The following is a 25,837-nucleotide window of genomic DNA, read 5'->3' on the forward strand; positions in this document are numbered from 1 at the left end:
AACTAGCAAAACACCACAGCTGGAGAACAGCCCTACCTGGAGCTGCTAGCAGAAAGCACCAGGGGAGATGTGGACTTTTCAGCTTCTCACCCAGTCCCACCAGCAAGGAGGCTGGAGGGCACAAGAGGCTGGGGGGACACAGGCAGGACAGCTGACCCCAAAGGGATGTTCTGCACCACACAGCAGCAAGCTCAGCATATGAACGAGGGGAAAAGCTGGCTGGGGGCTGCTGCTCCAGGACTGGCTGGGCTTTGGTTGGCGGGTAGTGAGCAATTGCAGTGTGCATCGCTTGCTTTCTGTATTCTTCTATTATTGTTATCTATATATAATATATAGCTCTATATCTTGTATCTCTATAATATCTAATATATTATATTAGTATCTATTATCATCATATGCCCTATTAAACTGTCTGTATCCCAACCCACAAATTTTACTTTTTTTTCCCCCCAGTTCACTTCCCCCACCCACTGGGAATGAGCGAGAGAGCAGCTGTGTGGGGTTAACCTGTCAGCTGCCTGACAGGTTAAACCACAACAGCAGCCCAGAACAGTGCACAGTTACCCTAAAGAAGGTTAATTTATGCAGCGTTTGTTTCACTTCTTTGCTGCAATTTTCAGTGAAGAGCAGAAGATGCAGTTCTTCCTGCTGTGACAGCACCCACTCCCAGCGCCTGCACAGCTGTGCAGCAGACTTTCACCCCAGTTTATGCTCACCAGAAATACTGGAAGCAGTACTTCCCAATACTTGCAAGCAGTGTGCCATAAAGATACTTCTAAGGCACAAAATATTCTGAATGCATTCTTATTCCTGTTACAATTTTGAAGAGGCCAAAAATGACAGGTACTGATTCAGTGATTTTCATACTGCATGCTATGGAACCAAGTCACGACATGGATTGCAGAAGATACCTGTGACAATTGTAGTGCTCCCCACATTATTGTCACACTGCAGAGGTGGCACTGCTCCACACAGTTGCTGTGAGAATATAAAGCAAAGTATTTATGTGTACTCCTCATCATCAGTTGTATTGCTTTGCACGCAGCTCAACATGTAAAGTCATGTACTCAGACCTACTCAAACATCGTGTACTTCTTACGTTCATTTGTTTAAACTGTAACAAATGTGTTACAACAGGATCTTACTCCTACATCTTATGGAAATAATGGAAAGAGCTAAAGCAGGATTATGAACTTGAAATAGTTTTGAAACTCTTTTTCAATTACAAAATAACCCAAAGCCTCAAAACAAAACCTCAGCCCCACATAACTTGGATTCAGATCCCCCAGACTCCCCTTGCAATTCACACCTCTCAGGCTCTGGGTTTTTTTCAGCTGTCACCTTCCTTTCTGCCTGCACACTTTGCCAAATGCTGTCCAGGCCACCTCTGAGCAATATATTCCATATGGTTTCATGTGGAACCTCTAGGCCAGGGTTTCTTCAAATAAGTGACAGCCTTACTCTGGCCATAACACCTAATGTAATGGTGGCAACAGTGATCCAAAAAATAGGAATGAAACTCCTCATCACCACAGAGGCTGTGAGCCTTCTACCAGCAGCATGTGAATCTGCCTTTTAGTGACCACAGTCACCTTAGTAACTCCAACTGCCCTGGAGTCACACGTGATCCCACGTACACAGGACCCATCTCTGTGTCTCCAGCTCCCCTCTGCCTGGAATTTTTATCAACCCATTGGCCCTGGGAGCTCAGCAGATACTGCTTTGCTCACATACCAGGCTGAAGTGCCACCGCAGGAGGTGGCGAGCACTCCCACATCCCACTGGAGGTCCTCGGCACCCATCCAGAGTCCTGCCAAAATGTGCTGCTTTGTACTCAGTGCTGGGAGATGAAACCTAGGTATGGCAGCCGGCTCCTTATGTGCAAGCTGTTGGCTCTTTCTTAAAATATGGTGTGTGGTAAATGCTGCAGATATGAACAAATCAATCCAAAGGCGGGAAGCACATTGAATGCCCTCAAGGGCAGACTGATCAAACACACAGAGCTGCATGAACAGATCTGCAACCTGCTGAAAGCAGGGATGTAAACAAGTCAGGGAATTGGTCAACTGCTAACACCAAATGAAAAGCAGAGAAACAAGGGTCAAAGAGGTTTAACTAAGCTGAGAGGCCCAAATCACTACTGTACTACTAGTACAGCTAGTAAAACAAATAATACTTAAGGAGTTGTCTGGTACTTCAGACTGAAAATGTGTGAATAATACTGCTCACTGCTCATAATAATATACATATAAAATGTTCTGTTAAAATAATAGTAAACCTTACAGAAAATGACTGTACTTCAAGCAGCTTCAAGTATGTTATTGTCTTATTCTAAAATCAAATAAATGCAAAGCAGCACATGTAGAGGAGCAATCTACTGCCTGAAATTGTTTTTTTACCTACAGTTAATGTAAGCAATATTGAAGGTTAAAAGACTAGAGATTCTGGGAGTCTAATCTAAACATTAGCTTACACCTCAGGATATTTCATTGCATTTCTCATCTCTCCCCTGCAGAGTGAGTTTGTTTTGCTTGTTTATGTGGGTGTTCAACATCAACTGGAGAAAAAGACATTTAAAAAAATAGGACAAATATAATAGAATTTGCTTCACACAAAACCTGTAAGAGCCTAGTTTACATTCCAGAATATCTGTGGGGATTTGAGAAGGCAAACAGATTGAAATAAGGTATTAAGATTAAAACAATAAAAAACAACAGATGGGACTTTGGACATAAATCAAACTCCATGCAATAAGAAAAATGCAAAATGCACTCCTGTCACATTTTATAAGGTGTAGTCTTTAAGAAAAGTTGGCATAGAAATAACATTCAGAGGCTTCGGTGCCTCACTGGCATTAAGATAACACATTTTTGACAAAGAAACTCAGTTCTCAATGCAACAATTACATGCAGGCTTGGGAGACGCTCCCACTGCACATTCCTGGCACATGTAATTAACTGGGAGAAGCACGAGGTTAATTTCTTTAGAAGCCAATGCTAAATTACCTACATGTGACATGTTTTTCCACACATACAGATCAGTTTTCTGAGCATGTGTTCAATGTCAGCAGCAACACTAAGCGATACCCCTGTGGTGAGTGTCCAGCTGCTGAAGGAGAGGGGCAACTGGAGTCCTGCTTGCTTCAGGGATGGGACCTGAAACTGTTCTTGGACTGGGATAAGGGAAAAGAACGAGCAGCAGGAAAGGCATGTTGTCCACCAAAGCCCAGAATCTTTTTTTCAGTAATATTGAGAGAAGTGGCCTAGTTCACTTAAACAAGAGACAGTATAATCTCCCCCAGGTATCCTGCAAGATGCTGGAATGATAATTTGCACATGATTCCTCCCCTTCAATAATAAAACTTTCCTTCCTTTTAGGAAGCAAGCAATCTTTCTTTATCTTTCAAAAACTTAGCATTTTTAGCTCATATTTACAGAACTTGCAAATATATAATTTGTCTGTATTTGTGTTGTGTATAGAGATGTAATGTGTTTCTGTATTTCTAGTCTCATGTTGGAAGAATATGTGCAAGCTATAGAAGGAAATTCTTGATTTACAAACATTAAACACTGATTGCTCCAGCAAGGCACCAGCAGTTTCTGTACTGTGAGCACACTGGAATTACATAGTATAAAATATTTATTTCAAATGCTGACACTATTAGTTAATTTGGTAAGTGACAATATTTCAGTAATGTAGGTTTTATGACCATGTTGTCATGTAGGATGATAAACATTCTGTAAGTTTAAGTGTAAGCGATGAATAGGCATATAACTACAGACACTTGAAAGTTCACTCTTTCTGATTCAGGCCTACAATCTTGTTTTGCTTCTACTTGTTCATATAACATTTGGAAAAGCTAAAGAATTGGTGGAAAGCATGTTGGCATGGCTTATTCATGCACTGAGAGGCAGTGACAAAATGATTTTTCTTCTCTCTCTACAGACATACACTAGCTCTGTAGTTAAACTAATTAACTTGAGCAGAGTGTGTGACTAAGCGTGAGTGTGTGATTCTCCAGTTTGGGAAAACACTTACTCAGAAAGAATGGATCAAGCAGAGCTCTGAATCCTCCCTTGCACTCATCCATGGGCAGCAGGGGAGCTTTTAACTTGTTTGGTCACATCTGAGCCAGACATCAACTTATCTCCATGGTAGCACCCCATCCTCATGCACTGCACCTCCCATTCAGCCTGACTGCCTCCAGGAGAGCCAGAGAGCCATCACTGAGAGAGAGGATGTCAGCTTGGAGAGGAAGAAAGCAAAGGTGGCCAAAGCCCCAAGCCCCACTGCTGTTCACAGCCAAGTGCTCAGACAAGGTGTCAGGTTCATTCTACTCAGCAGGAGCAGGCAGACATCTCCAGCAGTTGTGGCTGGCATGGCTAAGCTGGTGCTTCATCATGGTGAGCCTGCAGCATCCCTCTTCTCCTTGAGGTCCACCCTGAGCTGCGTGCTGGGCTGTCCCATCTCCCCCAGGGAGGGGCACCTGCCTCATGGCTGCACGCTGAGCAAGAGCTCAGCCTGCAAGAGCCGTTCTCAGCTCTGCCATACACCAGCACGGAGCCGCAGCTCTTCAGCTGGCACCCCACCAGGGGCTCATCCTGGAACAACCCTGCCCTTCCTCCTGCTTCCCTCCCCCGCTTCCCCAGCAGACTCCAGTTCCTCTGCCTGCCTCCCGCACCCCAACCCAGGACAGGGGAAGGATTCCCGAGGCTGTTGTTGGTTTGCCACAGGAGAACCTGTGAGCCCTGCCTATGGGCTGGCTGCTGAGCTGGGGTTAACACAGTGCCCAAATCAAGTCTTCTTGGTACTGCTGTTTGCTTCTGCCTGGCTGCAAATACTGCTCGTGTCACTTACAGTCTCAGTTCACAGCTTATGTAAGTAGACGGGAACTTCTGCTTGTCTGTGCCTTAAAAGCACATTTCCATCCCTCATGATCACAGGGTGAAGCTCAAACACATTATTTAGTTGCATTCTGGTTTTCCAGAAGCAAACAATAAATAAAGTTACCTGGCTTAATAGTGATTTTAAGCCAGCCATTTCTGAGGCCTGATTCAGAATTGTTAGTGGTCCTGCAAGAAAATTCTTGGAATGGCAACAGAAATACAGGTTCCCAATAAAGTATTTCCACCTCAGCAGAGATCAGTCCTGCAGGAAATTCTCTGGTCACCCATACACACGTTGGCTGCACCAGTACAGCTGATGTGGGCATCAGCAATGCCTATCTCCTGGGCTAGGCAGACCTATACCCTGCTACAGTCACTTGTGTCAGATCTGATTTTTTAACTAATCTAGAGACCTGGAGATGCTAGAAGTTACTTTTTACAACACATCTGCAGGGATCAATTATTACCTTTCCAGTAAGAGGAAAGGGAGAGGGGGACAAAGGGAAAGAAAGGGAAGGAGATGGAAAAAACAGGTGTAATTTCAATATTACAGCAGACTGGCAAAATACTGGTCACCGCAAAGCACACAGACTGTCAGGAACAAAACCAGGAACAGAGCACAAGCCAACCTCGCTCCCCATGCACACAGTCCCATGTGCACAAAAGTACCTTATGAAAACTGTTATTTCTAGTCATTCTGATTAGGAAATCTGATAGCTTGTGGCATGAACTTCTCCCAAACAAAGGCTGCAATAGGTGACAGGGGAAAGCGAACAGGCCTGTACCATTCCTAGGAGCTGCTTGCAGGCCTGTTACAAGCAGTGGCACTGGTAAAACAAGCTGTACAACCTCTGTACCCTCTTTATCACAACGCCCTACACTACCTTTCCTGTTAGCACTTGGCAGCAACAACAAAGAAATTGGGCCAAAGACGAATGCTGAATTCTACAGTGTTGCTGATGCCTGAAACAAGTCTCTCTAGCCTCCCTTCATGCTTTCTCCTTCCTCGAATCGACCTCATGTACTTGAGGTGCTGCCCACTGGCTTTTGGCCATTATCTGCCCAAACCACCTGCCTGCTCTCTACTGACCGTATGTCCTTGTTCTCCAAAGGACTTGATTGGACTGTGATAGAGGCTGCTGAAAAGCTCCTGTCCTGTGAATTGAAATGCACCTGGATCAGCTGTTTCCAACATTTCTCAATATTTGCATCCTTAACATTTTCCGTGCTCATGTGAGCCCCATCTAGAAAAGCCATTTGCTCAGACACCACATAGTAAATACAGACTTGCTTTCCTTAATCACCTCCCACAGACCAGCTGTCCTTAGGCAGCCTTATTTGTTGTCTTTGTGAAAGAAGCATCAGTGATCCCCAAAGCATGACTCCAGCACAGATCACCATTTGTGGATTTCTCACAAACTTTCCCTGTGGTACTGAGAGCTGAAAGAAGATCCCCTGACATAAAGGCAGAATACCCAAGTGTGCCATTTAAATTCCAGGGATCAAAACATTTCAACACTTCACTGGATGGAGAATGACAATGTTTCAGGTTAACATGAAAAGCTGAATTTATACAAATATTTTGGTACAGCTGAGTTTTCCTGCCGTGGAAAATTAACCTTCTTATCCAATAGAATGCGTTTTAGGTCATGGCAGTGAGCAGATGTCTATAATCTCCTGCACATGGAGAATTTCCATAACATCAGAATTAGCAAGAAGTAAATAGGGAAAAAAACCCTGAATGGAAACAAATGGAAGACTGACGTGGCTGTGTTCCACAAAGTACGTTCTGCAGCTGCATCACTGCTCTGGAACAAAGGGGAGTATAATTATTGTTGTTTTACTTTCATTTCCCATTAGCAAAGCAAACGCGAAAAAAAGTGGTTGTTATTTCTGCAGGGGAGAGCTGGCAGAGGTGAGCGTATGAGGTCACACAGGGAAATTATGAGGAGACTTTCTTAAGCCCGAGTAGCTCATGCACCCAATGAAAAATCTATCAGTAAAATTCACCATTAACACTCTGCTCCTGCAGGGCTGAGTCAGGCTTCTCAGATGCCCTGAGGATAAGGCACAGCCACACCTGCTGGGGTAGGGCAGGACTTGGCTGCTCTTACTCTCAGCTAAGCCAAGAGTGAGAATTGCTTTTGGGGACACATGTACTTTTGTCATGCTGGCCCCTGCTCCCAGTGTGCTTCCTGCTTGCAGGGAAAGCAAGGCCTGCCATGGTCCCTTCCTGTAGCCAAAGGTTTCTAAGTTCACTTGTGGGGCTGAGATGATTTGCCATACAGGCAGATACTCAACCATACACTACTTGCCTCAGTTTGTTTCTTCCTCCTTATTTATGACAGCAAGAAATGAAGCTCCTCATTCTGTCTCCCTTCTTTCTTTGAATTTTGGAGTTAATTCTTTGGCCAGAGACTTGCACCACTTATTTGCTTGCAAAACTCATCACCGTGGATAGAGAAAAATAAATTAACAATAATTGAGGAGGAGAGACAAAAGCAACAAAGCAACTGAGCTGCAGGATGGATGCCACCAGTCTGTGTATAGTAGAAAGCACCAGTCAGTGGAAATTTGCAGCATCCTTCTACTGTAACTTAATCCATCTTTTTCAGTTCTGCTGGACAGGATAGTAGCTCTGGGCTGGGAAAGCTTCTGCTTGTAAGAATGCCAGGATATTGTCTCTTCATGGGGAGGGGGAAGTGCAATAGTTTGTGTGGGAAGCGTAAGAGGTTACTCTCGCAATTCCTGTCCCAGCTGCAGAGGTTGTTGCTTGCTGTGTTCCTCCACACGCCTGGTTGATGTAAATCCTGTGCTCTCCCCAAGCACCAACCAAAACTGAAGGAGGAAAGTATTTAGTTTAATACCTTTTTTTCCTGTTTTCGTTTTCTGTTTTTCTGCATTTACACTTAGCAAGCAGACAAAGTGTGACAAGAGGTCATGCAAGGCCTGCTGCTTTGAAATGTCTGCAAAACTGTGTTCAATTCCAACACAAGCATCTGACCTGGCTGGCCAGTGAGAAAGGGGGAAGAAGGGAGCAGAGCCACTGCACTACTCCAGCAGGGGCAAGTCCCAGTGATTCCTAATGCACAGGACCACCTGGGAACAAGGCAGGGTGGGACCTGCTCATTCCAAAGGTGTTTGGAAGTCCTATTCAGCCCTTAGTCATCAAGTAATTCCTTATCCTCCAACCAACACAGCTGCAATGGGGTTTTCCTCTTCCTTTCACTCCTGGAGCATACTACTGCTCGTGGCCAATAATGACATGAACCACCAACAAAAGACCATGCTTTTTGTCATTAATATGATCTTTAATAAATGGAATAATGCACCATTTTTACAGCAAGCCTTTTCTCTCAGGCCTAAAGAATAGCCTTTTAAATGTTCTTATCCAATGTCTCTGTATCAATACAATCTCTTTATTTAGGTTTATATATAACAAAGCAATTCTTACAAGTATTCATAGAAAACTCTGTAGTGGCTTTAACAATGTCAGCTTTCATAGTGGCATCCACAGATGATTAAAAACCAAAAATTAGCTTTTTATTTCATACTCACACTGTTCCATGAAACACAACTTATACAGCATAGCAAGGGTATTGGGCAGCTTATACAAAAGAAATAACTGAAAGCAATTATTTATAAATTCATACATGATATTTCCTCAGTCGTTTGAGAGGAAAACCAAAAATACCCGTTAACAAAAGGGTTCTGATGAGACTCCATATTCTAGGATTTCTCCCCCTCTTCCCCCAGAAAAGCTCGCTCAGAAAGTAATGCTCTCTTTACAGTCTTTCATGAGGAAAATGGCAGTTTCACATCTTCTTATTTCAGCTTTTACAGAAGACCAAACCCTAGAAATTTGTTCTTGCCATGTTTATTTTCCTCTTATACTGCATTTGGGGGAAAATAATCAACAGCGATTGTAAAATATGATTCCAGCTTATATAAATGTGAATAGAGCACACTTTCCTCTAGAGACAAAAAGCAGACAAGAAACATATACATACAAACCGTTTTAAATACATTTCAACAGTGTGAAAGAGAGAGAAGAGTCACCAATCAGGAAATTCAAAAGTGACAAATGAGTCAGCTATAACTAGGACTTGCCTGTTTGTTCTTGTGACTTCTTACAAAGACCAGAAACATTAACTATTTTCTGAATAAACAAGACTGAAGTGTGATACTTCATGATACAGTTCTGAAGCACAAAAAAGAAAGTGAATCAAGTGCTCTAGAAATAAACCTCACACGTTTGCTGTCTTAAAAACAAGTGAATGGGCTACAAAAGTGGACGTCTGGGAGACCTTGGAACTAGGAAGTTAAAAAGGCTAATTATTTCTGCTTTAAAATAGTGACCAGGTGAGATGCTGTGCCCCTGGATAGATACACTCCGGTGATACATCTGCAGTAGTTTGCAAGGACTGGGAAGAAATCCTTCCTTCCTGTGCTGTGAAAGCATGGTGTATGCATTGAAGTTAACCAACTGAATGACTTGAAAATTCAAACAATTGCTGATGAAAACACCAATAGGCTTTGAAAAATACCGGATGATTACACTATGAATTAGCGTAACTCCAACTAGTTCCTCCTTATTATGCACACGGGTACATTAAACCACAGTGAAATAAACAGAAATGGTCATAAGAACTAATTTGTATTAGTAATGCACTGCTAACAGAGACCTGCATGGAGCCCAGATCAACACTAAAGGGCCTTGGTGTAAATGAGGTTTTATCTTGAACCCTTCCAGTCCCACTTCCCCAATGCAGTTCCACTTCTTGACAAAGCCACAGCTGCCCTGTGCTGACCCAGCACGACAGCCTGAAACCCCCCTCGGCAACCCCTGGCAAGGCTCAGGAGCCAGGGCTGCCCCCTGCAGTCCCCACATTCCACATCAGCTTTCCTAGGGCTAATCCTCCCCAGAAATGTTTACCACCACAGCCAGCAGAACCTACCCCTCCTTTGCCCACAGTCAAAGGCAGACTCCTCTTGGATTCCAAGAGCACTGGGCTCAGCCGTGAGCTGATGAGGTGCCCATTCCCTCAGAAACACCGGTGCTGAACGGAACGTCCACCTGGATTTGCAGGAGCACCCACATCTGTTATTGCAGAAATGGAAGTTCTGCCTCCAATTTTACTCAGTACAGAAGAAACCCCAAAATGAGAAATCTGATTTGTTACTCTTTCATGTCAAAACTGAACCTACTTGGGGGGTGGGTGAGATCAAAAAGGGATGTATTTCTATAGCTACAGTTTCATATGACAATATAGAAGCCTAAAATGTAATTGGATTTCATGGACTAAAATACTATATTTAAATTGCAACCACGCACATAACTATAGCTACTACATAAAAAAGCCTTGTAAAAATTATCATGTGTTAAGTGTTTTGGGTTATTTTTTGATTTTTGAGAGAGGTATCTTAAATTACTCAGCTTCAGATAAAGTTTGTCATGTGCATTTCCAGGTTTCTCTCTCTCTCTGTCATAAATCCATTCCACCCAATCAATCAGTGACAAGTCTGTCATGGGAGATCTTGAACTGCTGGACTATGTGTCACAGTCTGACTCCAGCTTTACTGTGATGCACCACAGACAATTTTAAAATGGCATATGAAACACCACCCCCCACCCCCCCATATTATACTTTCTACCAGTGCTACCATCTGATGCTGTAACTCACAGAATTTATTCCTGGAACTTACACACAACATACATATGCATCTAAATACATAGAGAGTTTACATAAAAATATATATATCTGGATTCACTGCAATATGTATAGTTTTTTCACTGAAGAAAGGCTTGAGGTTGAACAAAAATAGTAAGCACATTTTAAAAAGAAGGTTAGTATATTCACGTGTTAAAATGGGTACAGGGAGACCAGACAAAAAAGTTCAAATAATCCAAATTTATGCAAAATACTAAGTTGTCCAGTTTATGATCCAACTTTCAAAGACAGATCAATCATATTTCAATTTACTTTGATGAGCTGCTACAAATTTTCCAATTACACATCAGGTCATTTATATGCTACTGTGCTTGGCAATTATTATTTTTATGGCTTAAACCCAGCCTGTTTCAGCAATGGGACCAGCCATCATTTTTATACAAATAAAAATTACAGCAAAATTACTTTCTAATGTATAGACTAAATATGTGAATTTTTAAATTCTCCCTAATTAGGCTAGAAATATCCACAGTAACATTTCAATGGCAGTATGGCTATGAACTTTTGAGTATTTTTCATTAAAGAAAATTATAATCTGAACATAGACACAGTAATGTTATTTTAGTGTATAGTTTTTAACATTTTAAAAAGGAGTATCATTAGAGCAAAATGCACTGAACACTGGAACTAGGGCATATACAATGTATACATAAATATTTTTAAATAAGGATTCATTACTATTAAGTTTGGGCCAATAATTAACTCCATACAATTAAAGAACTTCCTTTTCTCTTCTCTGAGGCAGGTAGGATTCTAGATTTTAGAGAAAGGTGACAGGTGGGACGATATAAATGTTCTAAACATATTTATGAGGTGAGTTTTTTTTGTTGCTTGTTTCCTGAAACTTGTCCACATCTATCTTGCATTGTTTTGTGCCCAGTGCACGGAAAAAAATCAAAATGTGTTGCCTTTGAAAATTAGGTAATTTTCTATATGAAAACAAGAGACAAACGAGTGCCACTAAGAAAGCAAAACAAGAGTGGAAATGTTGTTCCGGAAAATATTCTAATGATGATACAATCAGATGGTTTTCTTTTAAATTAGGAATCCCTTTACTTTAGCTGTGCAGTTTAAGTGCATCTTGGAGTTTCAAGAAAGGCCTTGGTAATACTAATTGGCTAGCAAATGAAGCTATAAAGCATTATAAACAAATTCAGGGAAGTGTTGCAGATATCTGACCTGTAAATACCAATTGTAGAAGACTATGAGGCATGTCTGTTCAAAAGTTTTGGAATTCACATTCTAAAAAACGTGTTATGTTGGTAACTCTATTACAGTAAACAAAACAAGAGACAATGCATTAACCTAAGCAACTCTCCTGGCTTCTCCTAGTAAGCCATTTTCTATAACCAGCAATATTTTGGATTTTGTCTTATTTAGACAAACATCAAAAGTCTGCTCTATCATTTTACTTGAATTATCCATTATAAATTACCATAACAAATATTCTACTATTGCCTATTTGACAGTGGCACAATTAATAGGTATTTACACTGCCATTCTATTTTCATTTTGCTGTATTTATCTCGTCTGCCATATACGTGAGAAATTGATAGAAAATTATCAACTTTCATAATTTTCCTTCTTTTTCTTTAAACCAAAGAAATAAAGCAAAATCATAATTCACAAGGAAATAAATCCTATTTGTCTTCCTTGTTTATAGGACATTTATCAACTATCCCTGTGTTTGATTTGTAGAATTCTTTCTCTTACATGTATTTTCTTGGTTAAGGATGATTCCCTGTGGCATGAGATAGTATTTAGTATCATTTAACTTACAGAGAAAGTATTCTATGGAGACTGGATTATGTACTGTGAAGAAAAAAACCAGCATTACTAAATTAAACATTAAAACCAAACTGCTAATCTGATTTCATCTAGCCGTGCAAAATTACAGTATTTTGGTACCTACTTAAGAGTTTGCTTTGACTGACCTTTAAAAAAGAATAGATTTTTCTCTATTTAATCTATAGGGTATTTAGTGATAAAGTATATTTTTCTATCATGTTACAAATTATATTTATCCGTGGGAGATTGCACAGCCAATCTTGCTACTAATTATAATTCATTCCAAAGGCCCTCCAGCAAGTAATAGAAATAGACAAAGGAAAAAATAAAAGTATTGTTTAAGAATGTTGAAAGAAAACTGCAGAACAACATTTTCATCTGGTATTAAAATCATTTTGATCGCATTGATCACAAAAAAGTTGGATTTCTTACAAAGGCACGGCCTGCAAAGAAAGGCTAAAAGACTGGTGCAAATCTGTCTCAGCAGAAGGAAGCAGCAGTCAAGAGAAGTAATTCTTCTTTCCCCAGAGTAGTCTGAGTTAGTAGGAGTCCTAAATACTCTTTTCAGCCCACATTCTGAAATGCTGATGGATGATACATGCAAGGCAAAGCAAAGTCATCGGGAAAGTAGAGAAGAACCTTCAACACCACGCTACAGTGCTCACCACAAAACAACACCGCGTGCTGCAATCGGAGACTCACAGGAGGCCAGAAGAGAAGAGAACCACAGTGAGCAATGTGAACAGAATGCCAGAAATTCTGATTCAGGTCTTGAAACCCAGCTGAGCAACTGGCAGGTTTTCAGCATCTGGGACGTGAGACTGAAGCAGATGGGAAGCCAGAGAGTGAATTAAAAGTCAAACCAGAAGAAGGCTGTATTTTTGAAAAGGAGAGATATAACTGTATTATACAGGGAGAAAACGTAATTATGCCTCAGAGATGAGAGGTACTATTTGAACTGGTGCTTGAAGAACATAGGGAGCTCAAAATGTGCCTCGTGGCTTGTATTTCTACAACTACACTTAATCAGAGTCTGGATTTATAGTGCTATCTCTTGGAGATATCTAGAATCTAAGAAATGTTAAGAAGCATTACAAGAGAAAATCATAGCAATCAAGCACAAGCAAGGGATTTTGGGGAACAGCAAGAATCAGATGTAAGCAAGGCATGTATTAGCCTAGTTGGATCAACATATAGAGAAGAACAGGGTTGGCAAAGTTTACCTCAGGGGGAAAAAATGGTAAAATGGCAAGGAAACAAATGAGCTTAAAAGCAGAGAGCATCTGCTTCAGTCAGCTGAAAGGAGACAGGCTGGGGGAGACAATTGTTTGCTGCCAGTATCCTGCCACAGGAGTCTGGCAGGCTAACCAAATTGATTTTCTTTCTTTGAACATCACCAGTTTTCAGATGAAGTGATAAATCTTTGCTTGTTACCAAAGACTGATGTGTTACACTTTTTTACATCCAAATAGTTTTTACTGAAGTGTTTTCAATTGGAAAGAATGTTTCTCAGGTGGAAGGCTATTTCTTAGGTGGAAGGAGGTTCTAACTAATAAGAAAATTAATTTTCTTCCAGTAGACAGTAAAACCAATCACTCCAAAAAAAGGAAAGGTTTACTTGAGATAGTGAAAAAACAATTTATCTGAATACATATTACGTTCACATTCACTGACAGCTAAAATCAATGTGCATACAAACTGAAAGAAGGGACCAAGCAGAATGGAAAAAAATCCCCAACCCTCCCCCACAAACACCCATGAATTTTAAAAGCATGCAATAAATTTTAACAAGATGGATGAGGGCCTCTAAGAACTCTGAAGGGAGGATGAGTTTCAACTCAACTTGGCAACAACAGTCGATCAGGATGCACCTACCTGCATAAGTAATCAGGCTGATTTTTAGCCCATACTGTCTGTAAGGAGGTAAATAAGGAAAGACTTGTGCCTCATCACAAAACTGTTTTGTGCCAAGTAAGATTCATGATTTTTTTTCTCTGTGTAAACAAACTACGTTCACAACCTATCTTCACTCAAGCTTTTAAGTATGGTGATTATTAACAGTTCTGAATAAAGTGTATTTTTCAATGTACACCATTAGTGATCTAAATAAGGTTTTACATAAATACGGGGGTGAAACTGCACACAAAATAAAATGGAAAAAATGGCTGACACTGTTTCCTTAGATTTGTTCAACATTTTGTTACTCAACTTCACAGGCTGGCATCTACTACTATGAAGGAAACACATTTTGATTTGGAAGGATCAAAAGAAAGTTACGGAGCTCAGATTTTTTTTTTTTGTTCCTTTTCTAAAGCCCTTTCAAGTTGGGGAAAATTCATGCACTGTCACCTCTGAGCACAATGTGATATTGGCAGCTGCTTCAAGCTGGCTACGATGTGCAAAGTTCACTGTCATGACCGGCTGACTGCTCAACTGTCAAGGAAAAATTAACAAGTACAAAAATGGGAACATGTGGCAGTTTTAGAAACACACTTTTCAATAAAGCCTACTGTGAACTATAGACTATTGCACATTTCAACATGACACAAGGAAAATAAGGGGTTCAAAAGAGAATACACTTTGTAACATAGAAATATACAGACTAGCTTGTGCACAGAAATCAAAACATGGTTACAAGACACCACTGCAGTCAAACCTGTCTTATAGTCTGCTTATGATCTTAGTGACCTTAAGAAACTGGTCCAAACTGATTATCAGCAATACTTTTTTTTGTTACTTTTTTTTAAAAAAATATTTTGAGACCACATCTTTGATACACATATATATATTCCGTGGTCAAAACAGACAGACTTAACTTTAGCGATACTAAATAAAAGTGCAAAAACGTTCAAAAAAATAAAACAAAATAAAAAAATATGGAAGCATAAGCTACAAATTTTCTGCATAGCTGAAATCTATTTAAAGCGAGTCCTTGGTAGGGGTTGCTGACAGGAGGAGAAAGCAGTTTTTAAAAATGTCTTTCTGCATGTTTGTTTCAAATAATGCAAAAAAAAGGTCATTTGTCGGCTTCTGAAGTATTTCACAGGCAGTTCACCCCTGCGTCCTTAGAGACCATCGTGGTGGCAGTGCCCCCCTCTGCAAGGTACACAGCAGTGCTGGATTTGGGGGGCACTGCCTGCTCACTGCCGTTGTTGTTGACCTCGCAGTGCAGCGGCTCTGTGGAGATGACCCACGTTGACGGACGCCACCGCTTGAGAGAGTACGGAGTCTTCACACGTTTCTTGATCTTCTCTCCTGAGCCTGATTTGCCATCCTGTGAGGAGTCACCTACTGAAGGACAAAAAAACCCAAACCAAAACAAAAAAAACAGAATAGAAAATAGTATTATGAGGAAGGTTAAGATTAGACTGGGGTCCAGGGTTGTTACTTATATGAAACAGAACACAGGAAAAAAAAAATCTTTAAATACAGAAGCAACTGTGTGGCAGGGGCACGACAGGTGTATCAACTACAACAGCTGCCACTAAAACAAAGGGCTACATTCTGTTCTCTGTCAGAAATTACTTCAGTGAAGTAATTTGTGTTACCTGGAATACACATTGGCATCAAACAGGAGAATCAGCATTTGACATTTGAGGGGCTTTTGCAACCATAGTATCTTATATTACCTGTAATGGGAGGTACAAAAACATGTTGCTACTACAGGACAGCAAAGGCTAAAATTTAAATAGTGCAACTATATGTTAGGTCACCTAATCCTACTCCACCTGGCAAAGCATTTCACCTGAAGACAAAATGGTCCAATCTCTGTTAAGATCTTAAGTCAGGATTTGGAATGCTGGGTTGCAAAACTGACAAAACTAACTTTAATCGCGATGAAACTTCAGCAGTAGAAATCTGATTGTTAAAAAAACACAACCCCTTCTTTTAACCTAACCTTCAGCTAAAGAAAGTCACTGCAATAGTATTTTTTATCTCGGTAAGATTTCAACTCACATCAACATGTTAAGACAAAAATTAAGGTTTCCTACTTAAAAGGAAGGCTTAAACATTCCACTGCTGAATACTCAACTACATTTCTTGGTTTTAAACTTTTTATTTCCAAAGATGCCTGGCACCCCAGTTTACTCCACTAGTATCACAGCATCTTTCTAAACACAGTCACGAGATTTGCAGGCACCTTTCAAGACTACAGTGACTTCTGAAACGATATTTTCTTTAAAATGCACACCAGGAGGTCTTTCCAATAGCTTGAACAGGCTCAAATGCAGAGGATGTACCTAATTTAACTATAACTACATGATTACATTCTTACTGTAAAAAGGAGAGCCCCATTGTAACCTCTTAGACCTCTGGCCATAAAACTCTCTAGAAAGTTTTTCTGAAATAGACTATTAAAATCAATTCCTTCTCTATAATTACTTGGATTAATTTTTATGCACATGGCAAACTGTTGAATTGTTTTAATTGTTGGAGCTAAGACAGCAAAATAGAAAATGAGTGACCATCCTTTTAGACTGAGCTAATACAGTAAAATCAGTTGCTTTAAAACCAAGAAGCATATAGTTATAATAAATTGTTTTAACCAATGCATCTGAGAGAAAGCTATTCTTGAGAGATTGAGGAAAAGTAAGGGAAAGAAGGTATAATGTGCCCTTGCAGGAAAAAAATAGGATGCTTTTTCAATATGCTTTGCAGCTACCAAAGGTAGGAATCTTGCAAGGAATAATGGAAGTTAACCTAGAGTCAGAGTGGATGGGTTAGAAAGAGACAGATTTATTCTGTGTATGAGGAAGGATGATAGTGATCTAATATATTGGAAATGATGGAGACAGGACTTTATCAAAAAGACTGAAATGGTGCTGAGAGAAATTAAATTTATATGAGATTTAATAAGTATGCTTTGAGGAGAGACGGAAATAATTTCTACTCAAGCAGATATATGCAGTTATTAGGTAGAAAAGTGTCAGGGAAACTCTTCAGTCCCGCAGGCACTTACACTGCATACTACTGCTATCCAAACTACTTGTGGCTGACAGATCCAGCGAATTAGGCCTCTGTGCTCTTCTAGTCTGGGTCTGCCCAGGATTCCTCACTACATTCTGGATACTGGCTGCAGCTGTGTCTGGACACGGATTACTGTTGTTGTTGTTGGCGTTTGTTCGGCCATTATCCAGTGGTCGCTCCCTCCTGTCTACCAGGCGGTCCAGAACCCCTTCGTCGTGGCCAACCTGCTGCTCCCGCCTCAACAAGGGTTCGTGCTCATCGGGACTGGAATTGATATTCAGCCGACTGTCCTCCCCACTGAACTGGTTCTGAAGCATTTCCTGGGCCCTCTGCGCTACCGAGCTGCTGGTCTGGCCAGAGGGCACCGTGCCATTGGCATATTGGGTTGTGCCAGCATGAGAGTTTATGCCGTGGCTCCTCCCAGCCACTCCATTCATGGTAACTGTCACAACATGAGGTTCTGCAGCATTGATAGTGTTCATCTTGGCAACGCCTGTTTCCACTTGCTTCAAGTTTGATTTGTGCTTGCCACCAAATTTTAACCGTGGCTCCTTTGTTGAATTTTTGGTGTTTAGAGGGAGGCTAGTAGGCCTCTTCGGAAGGTTCTGTTGCTTGGGTAGAGGATAGACCTGAGCAGATGGGACATCCGGAATCAAACATGCCTGACCATTGCTAGCTTGTGTGAAGTCCTGCTGTCCTGTCACCTCTACTGCAAGTTTTATCAGTGGATAAAGCAAGCTGGAACTAGTGCTGCTGAGCGGATCTGGCCCGCTAAACTGCTTAAGTGAATGTTCCATCAGATTCTCATCAGAGCTTTCTTTCAGGTTCTTATCCACTTCTTTTGGATCCAATTTATTTGTCTCCAAGTCCTCCTCTGTTAGCTGCAGGCAAACAGGGGTGGGCCCACCTGGCTGCATGACATTGGTAGTATGTAAGTTTGTTTCATCCGAATAAGGCATTTCGGATATGGTGGTCATGCCGGTGCTAGGAGTGAGGCCAGTTGTATTGGTGGTGGACAAACTGGTGACACTTGTCTCAGGACTAGGGATGCGAGCCTGTGCTTGCTGCCGCTCGTAGTTAATGGAATTTCTATTCTTTTCTCCTGAAGTCAATGGTGTAGTGGACATTGAATGTTCAGAAGAAATGTTCTTCACTATGCTGTCAGTGTGGTGGATTGAATCTTCAATGTAGGAAGAGGAAGAATAATCTGGATATGGCCTTATCTTTGATACACGTCTATGATGCGACAGATTCCTTTAAGAAAAAATAAGTGATATTAAGATCATATATGTAAAAATCACCTCATACTATAAAGCCTCTCATTTAAGGGAGCTGAGTGTCTTTCTGTTTCTTTTCATGAATAAACTAACGATAGATACAGTACCAACTGAGATATTTCAGCAACTTCCTTGAAAAGTGCTAGGGTCAAGAAAACTGGTTTTACTAGGGCAAAATTTCATCATGGATGTTGTTTCCTAAGAGAACAGTAATTTTCTTCTATTTGTCCAATATGCTGTTTGTCCAAGTTTGCCTAAGCTCAGTTTAGAAGGTCCCTCTGTGAGAAATACAGTTGTTCACATACAAGATGCCTGAACTCTGGGGACACACAGGAGATCTTAAGAACACAAGCAATTGGGATTATGATGTCATGCAATACCCATACGCAGACTAGGTCATGTAACATACACCACTTCATGGGTGCAGCAAGCTGTAGCTTCTGTCCTGGAGTGAGCCAAGCGCTGCACTGGGCATTTCCTGCTGACTAAACCCAAATGTGCTCTCTTCTTACCTCTCATTTTGCATGGCAGTTGACATAGGGTTGACTGTTGGACTAACTGATTTATTTCTCTCCCAAATCATCATGAGTTCTGCCATTCTCTCCTCAGCACACTGTGCTGTTAGCCGAGCTTCTGCATCTTGATCCCAACAGTCTTCAATTGTTTCTTTAAGTGACCTCACAGCCTGCCAGGAGACAAAATCCTTTTCTCGTAAGTTTTTTTACCTTTACATTGTGCTTCTGATTTACTGTTTTATGGCAGCATTCTGCATGCATGAAAACAGTTACAAGCTGGTGAAAGTGAGAAACAGAAGATACACAACTGCATTCAAAGTTAATTTAACCTAATAATAGCAATATCCAAGTCTAATATTATCACACCTCACATACACACATCAACTTGGAAGACGCTTACTTAGGAAAAGCTGCATTCACCAATGTCCATACAACCTTCAGCCAGCCCTCTGATGGATGCATGCTCAGCTCAATCTCCTTGCCTTATGAGAGCTGTGTACTAAGGATTGCTGACACTCTGGAAATGCTGTCATGGTTATCCTCACAGCTCTGCTAATGGCCACTGCCTTGCTTCCTCACACTGTATGCAAATAACAGCCATGCTCACTTCATCATCCTTGTCTTCTCTATTTACCACAGTGACATCCAAATGTCTCATAAGTATCAATGAATTTGTCTGTGCCATGGGAGAAGGTTTTTGTTGCACTTGTTTTACAGGTGGAGAAACAGAAACACACACGTGTTCCTGGCATCACACTGTGGGATGAACTGTACAGTCAGGACTAGAGCTCAAGACCTCCAAAACATGCTGCCATATGTTCAGGGAACCAAAGAGGAAACAACTGAAATTACAAGCACTGAACACTTCTGTTTCCACTCCATCTGGAGTACAAAAGCCAGGCAGACATTTATGGCCCCCCTGCTGCCAGTCTATGGCCCATGGAGAGGATCTGGTTTGCCAGCACAGCTCACATCTACAGCCTACTTCAACCTCTCCAGGACTGAGGACTGCGCATAATCCCTGCTGGGCACTATGGCATTCAGTGGGCCCTGCTGACTGTCTTTGTGCTAGAACTGCCTTGTGCCCTTCCGGCAGTGGAAGCCAGGACTAGCTCTGAGTGTGAGCCAAGAGCTCCTCACCCACAGAGTGGGCTCCTGGCATCGCTTGCATCTGGCAATCCCTGCTGCTTGGCGATGCAGCTCTGGCTGCACAGGTGGGGACGAGCTCCCCCACAAGCAAACCTTTCATCTCCCTTCCCACAGCAGATCACAGAGCAGATAAGCCAATACCCTCCCCTTAGCTGAGGGACACAAGTTGGAAAGCACCCTCAGGGACAAGGACAAGATAGGGTACTGCATCCATTTTCTCTCCCACAACAAAATGCCTTCATTCAGCTTTTAGGACTTGATTTCACCACAGTTTAGACCAAGTATCTAAGTCAGTGGACACCCTAATGTCCTGTCTTGCCTCTTTGCAAGACTCCTTCCTACAGGTTTCAACCAGTGTTTAATTTAATACTGTATGTCCTCTAGCAGATCCTTTCCTTTTGATGTTTTAAGGATCATGAAAGGAACACAGTAATGACTGTACACACAGTTATCAAAACAGAAGTTCTTTAGCATCACATTTACCACAATTATGTGTTTTCTATTAATTTCAGGTTCAAAGACAACTATGCTAAAATGCACTATTTACAAGTACTAGCACTCATCAAAAAGATGGAATGGATCAGAAATCAGCATTACTCTATTATTCTGTTAATATCCTTCAGTGCTGACCTCTGAAGTCAAGCGTGGATCCCACTCTGGCAAGTGAAACAAGAATACTGTAACATCTCAACACAGTTTATAGCCCTTGAATTATTTTATGTACATCCTCTGCTCAGGTTGTTGCTTTACACTGTGAAAAACAATGCTGCTAATTAAGGTCTGTAACATAACATAGATGGTTCCAGAAGCAGACTGAGACTGCATAGGTAACCACAAATCAGGATTCCACATCTTTTGAGTACCTTAATTATGTGATGAAAAATAAAACATTGTTTTTTATTTGTGTTTCTCAAATGAAAAGGACAAATGCATTTCTTTCACGGATGAATTTGCAGGAAGGTATTATAACCCAACATGTCAGCAGAGGTTTAAATAATGGAAAGAAGTCTTTTACATGTGCATTAGATACAGGAGGTTGGGACCTGGGTCCAGAGTGAGGTTATCTGGAGCTTTCTACACTATCTGCCCTAGAGTGCTCATTCAGATATTATCTTAGACTGGCATAGGGTGGAGGAAGTTCTTTGACACACATTTATTATTATTCTTTTCTCGTAAAGCAATGGTGTAGATCAATTCTTAGAGCTAAAGTTACCAACATTTTTGTTATTCAGAAAAAAACCACTAACAACACAAAGATTGTGTTAGGCATTTTAAATATGGGGGTCATCTAATAATGCTGGAGTCTATCAGCTTGCTAGAACATAATTAACATTTAAAATGGTAGTCAGCAAAACAAAACAAATCTTGAACTGTTTTAGTTTTAACTGTGTTCAGAAACAGCTGTCAAGCTTGGTTCTTCCAACACTGCATTTGCCAACACGTTTATAGTTGAAACAGCTGTTGTTTGATTTCATATACACTTTGGGCACTGATTCCTTTTTTTTCCTCTTCTCCCCCTTTGCCCCCATGACTGGCTGGGCAAAAGTTTGTAATAAAAGAACCTCTCTTGGAAGCTCTCAGCTTGGTTTCGACATGTTTTACTGCAGTGTACCACTGCAGGCTATGCTCCTCTCTGAAAGCAGGTTCCTACGTATTTACAAGCACGAGCACAGGTGAGGCCTTGGGCTCCTCCTGGTCTGCACAGTAGCTACAAACTTATCAACCACCAAAGTCTCTGAAGATTGAAGGGCGTAATTTCAACAAGGGAATAACTGGAAATATCTTTTCAAATAAGTCAAATACACCATTTTCATAGTTACAACTAAGCTATATTACCTTGTATCAGGTAGAATCCAGTAACTGTTTGCATTTCACTTTGCTTGTAATAAAAGACAAACAGCCCCCTCTAAGCCAAGGGGATTCACATTACCTGACCTTTGCTGCAGATGAAAGCAAGCACAGACTCTCTCACCAGAGTTCAGCTGACTTGCTCTAACTTGTTGGCCTGCAGCAGCAAGGCTCTAAGCCACAGCTACGCTAATTCAAAACAACAAACAATATTATGATGTTTATAGTCTTGAAAATAAAAACTGCAGATCAAATGAACCCATATAAAATTCTTAATGCAGTTATAATGAAATGATTGCTAGAAGCTTTAGCCTCTGCAAATTCTGAGGACTATACAAGTTCAAAAAAGTTTATTACAATGTTTACCAATTTTAGTTTTGGAAGAGTATATTGACATTTTTGCCAGCTATTTTAGTTGGTATTTTAGTTCAGTTTTATTAGTTTATAAGATGTCAAAAGCAAAAAATGGCTTCATGGTTCTCATTCAGCACACAGAGAACACATGGGTGCTTCATGCACAATACTACAGGTAGTGTCCAAAAATTAATATAACAGGTTATCTTTGGTGTATCACACTGCAGCATGCAGCAACAACAACAGTATTTTTCCTTAAAAGAAATCTAATTTTCATGTCAATAACCTTTAAAAACTGAATTCAATATTTAACAAGTCCAGGCAGAAAACAGCTCCCAATCCTTAAATACTAACATAGAGGAAAAAATCCCCCAAAACCTAAAAAATTGTTTTTAAGAAATGAATACACCCTAAAGCTGGTTTAATCACTGTTTCTTTGAAAATATTCTCTTTCTCACCAGGCTGTTCTCCTTCCAGGCTTCTGGGAATTTCGGTCTTTGCTTCTCTCTAGACACCAAGACTTGCATATCTTCAAAAGTGGGATGGTTTCCGACTTCAGTCTGGAAAGCCATCTGGTACTCTGGCAGAGATTCCCCTGTTAGCAAAAGAAAGAAAGGGGGAAAAAAAATCAATCACAGATTAAAAGGCAGAGCAAGGGCTTTGAGTTGATGAAAGGCATTATCAAAGTTGCTGTCTATCGAGATGTTCCCCACTTTCCCCAAAGTCTAACTTCCAAAAAAAAGCTGAATTAACTGCAAATGAATTAAGTGCTGTTCAGCAACCTTTCAAAGCATAGCATCCTCAGACTTTACTGGTTCAGTGGCACATTTGGAGTGTCTTGGAGCCTGAGGATGACACCTGCTTTCTGTGAAATGCCACTGACTGATTATATTCATGTACTTCATTCAGGAGGAAGCCCAGCAAGATTACAAGCCTCTGCAGATAAAGTACAGCTGTTTGACTGTAGAGAGAATGCTGCATTTTAGATTCATTCTTGTAGTTTGGGAAGAAGATGGTGGATGCGGCACAGTCTCGTGTAAATTTTAAGCCTACTTCCTTTTGGTTTGCGTTACAGGTATGGAGGCTTTCCCTGAATTTTCAATGTCACTCTCATAAATATGTATGACTGACTAAAGGCTATATTAAGTCATAGTGTTTTTTCATGAGGAAAAGTCTGAAAGACACTTCAGGCACTTCTGTCAGTTCTAAGAACTGGAAACAATGCCTTTGCCATCAGTCTAACTCTCGATGTTTTTAAACTCTGGACAATAATAACAACAACAATAACGCTCAAATGGCACTCAGCACGAGGCCTGCAAACCGCCTGAACAGGTAATACCAAGCCTTTCAGCAGGAAGCACGCCTCGCCCTCAGACGCACTGTCCTGACAAGCACCACCTCGAACACTAGATGGCACCGACTTAATGGCAGAAGCAACTGAGAAACAACTTCCCTTCTCCACTTCCAAAAGCTCGGGCTCGGGAGTAGCTCTGGTTGCTGGTGCCACTTCCTACTACTATGGTTTTCTCCAGTTCTTTTAGTTACCTGGGAAGAGGTCTGTACATCTCATGAATATCTCCCAGTAGATAAGGCCCAGCGCATACATATCTACTTGTTTCAAAGCAGATTCACAGTCCCTCAAGTTCACTGCTCCTTCAAGCACTTCTGGGGCCATATAGCGGATCGTACCGACCTGAGAAAACATCAGATCAAAGCTTCACATCAGGAAGTAATTTCCAAATTCAATTTAGTTTTTTAATACCCTATTCTGCTTGGTATTTTCTACAGTTAAGGAAAACACAGCTCGTTCCTAATCGATGTCCTCAGATTCTACATTCTTACCAGTCTAGTCATAACAAAACCCTTCCCCTACTCTGTCACTTTTTTGTATGTACCAGAACAAAATTATTTTGTCCCTTAATGTTCTCATATGAAATATGATACAGTAGAAATGTTTCTTTTTCCTGAAATTACACTATTAAACACCAAGGTATGAATCATAATGGAAGAGGATCCTGCTGAATAGAAAACTTGCTCTCTATTCCTGGACTGTCAACAAGGTTCCACCCTACATCTTCCATAGTCAAAGGTTATTTACAGTCTTGGAAGATACCTATTCATTTTCACTAGGACATGCGTTAGATTAGAGCACTTACGCATTAGTACTTGTAGGACAGGATTTTGTCAAAGGACTATTCCACTATCCCTGCATTTTAACCAGCAATTTCCCTGTTTCTTTGTTCAGTATGGGAAGATCTAGAAGGAGCTCTTCTGCACTAGGTATTTTCAATTTAGCACTTGCTTTCTAAGGGAGGGTGATTAACACTGTGAAACATGTTCTTTGAATGAAATACGAAGTTTTTCTGTAAAAGCACAGACAACAACTACACTGAAACATTAGACATTCTTTGTTTAAAACAGTCTCACTGTATTTCAGTAGCCTGTATTAGATGTCAAGCAGGACGTGCAGAACGTGGTATGTCACCATTTCAGAAAAATTAACACCAAAACCATGAAAGAATGTTTGGTCTTCAGTTAGCACTTGCAGTACAAGACTGAAGGGACTTCTACCACATAGTCACAGAGAACATGGCAACCAAACCTACCTTGTGTCTTCTCATATCTCACACAGAAACTTCAGTCTGCCAATCTATTGCCTTTCAAAATGGCAGGTTTGTGTTGATGATTTTGAGAATAAAACCAGTTTCTTCCTATGGAGGCTTCAGCCACTTCTCATCCACACTGCAACCAATGCCCATTACAGAAATTGTACCACCTGAACATTCATCCAACCATTTGTACTTACCTCACTAATGGCTGCATTGTCTTCCTCACCTGGTCGTACCAGTCTGTTTCCAGTTAACTTCATGGAGAGTCCAAAATCACTGATTACACATGTTCCATCATTCTTTACCAGTACATTGCGGCTATTCAAGTCACGGTGGGATATTGCAGGTTTGTAATGGTCTATTTGGACACACGAAAGTGCTCATTACTATATGAGCAATCCTACTGTTTGGCAAAATGAGAGAACCTCATTATGTCTGCTCAGCTATTATAAACAGAGAATCAACTTATTTTTTAGAAAGCTGATGGTTTTGCTTCTTTACAATGAGCTCCAAAGTAAACTATGTAGAGAAAACTGACTGGCATTGAGAGTTTCACTGTATCTATGTGATATATTAGGCTACTGTCATATACAGCTCTAATGTTTGCCAACTGCCTTCTTCCCAAGGCATATTTCAGCATGATTTTGGCAGTGGAGACATTGTGTACTTAAACACAGACCCGCTACCACAGCCCTAACAGCCATTCCAAAT

At 40.8% G+C, this 25,837-nt stretch overlaps 1 protein-coding gene across 2 annotated transcripts in view; it reads right to left on the reverse strand.

Annotated features, from left to right (window-relative positions):
* Window positions 1-8,173: 8,173 nt before the first annotated feature.
* Window positions 8,174-25,837, reverse strand: part of BMPR2 (bone morphogenetic protein receptor type 2) — a 108,378-nt gene continuing 90,714 nt past the window's right edge. Inside the window, exons 8-13 of one of the 2 annotated variants that reach the window (XM_010406617.4) lie at window positions 25,324-25,484; window positions 24,063-24,210; window positions 22,976-23,112; window positions 19,164-19,336; window positions 17,367-18,628; window positions 8,174-15,697 (exon numbers count right to left, since the gene is read on the reverse strand). In XM_010406617.4, the coding sequence (XP_010404919.1) occupies window positions 15,447-15,697; window positions 17,367-18,628; window positions 19,164-19,336; window positions 22,976-23,112; window positions 24,063-24,210; window positions 25,324-25,484 (2,132 nt within the window). In that variant the 3' untranslated portion in view covers window positions 8,174-15,446. Of the gene's footprint in view, window positions 15,698-15,737; window positions 16,036-17,366; window positions 18,629-19,163; window positions 19,337-22,975; window positions 23,113-24,062; window positions 24,211-25,323; window positions 25,485-25,837 lie in introns of those variants that run through there. The other variant, XM_019290378.3, reaches the window with a different exon arrangement.

The sequence above is a fragment of the Corvus cornix genome, chromosome 7 (assembly GCF_000738735.6).
Source record: "Corvus cornix cornix isolate S_Up_H32 chromosome 7, ASM73873v5, whole genome shotgun sequence".
In the NCBI taxonomy this organism is placed as follows: Eukaryota; Metazoa; Chordata; class Aves; order Passeriformes; family Corvidae; genus Corvus; species Corvus cornix.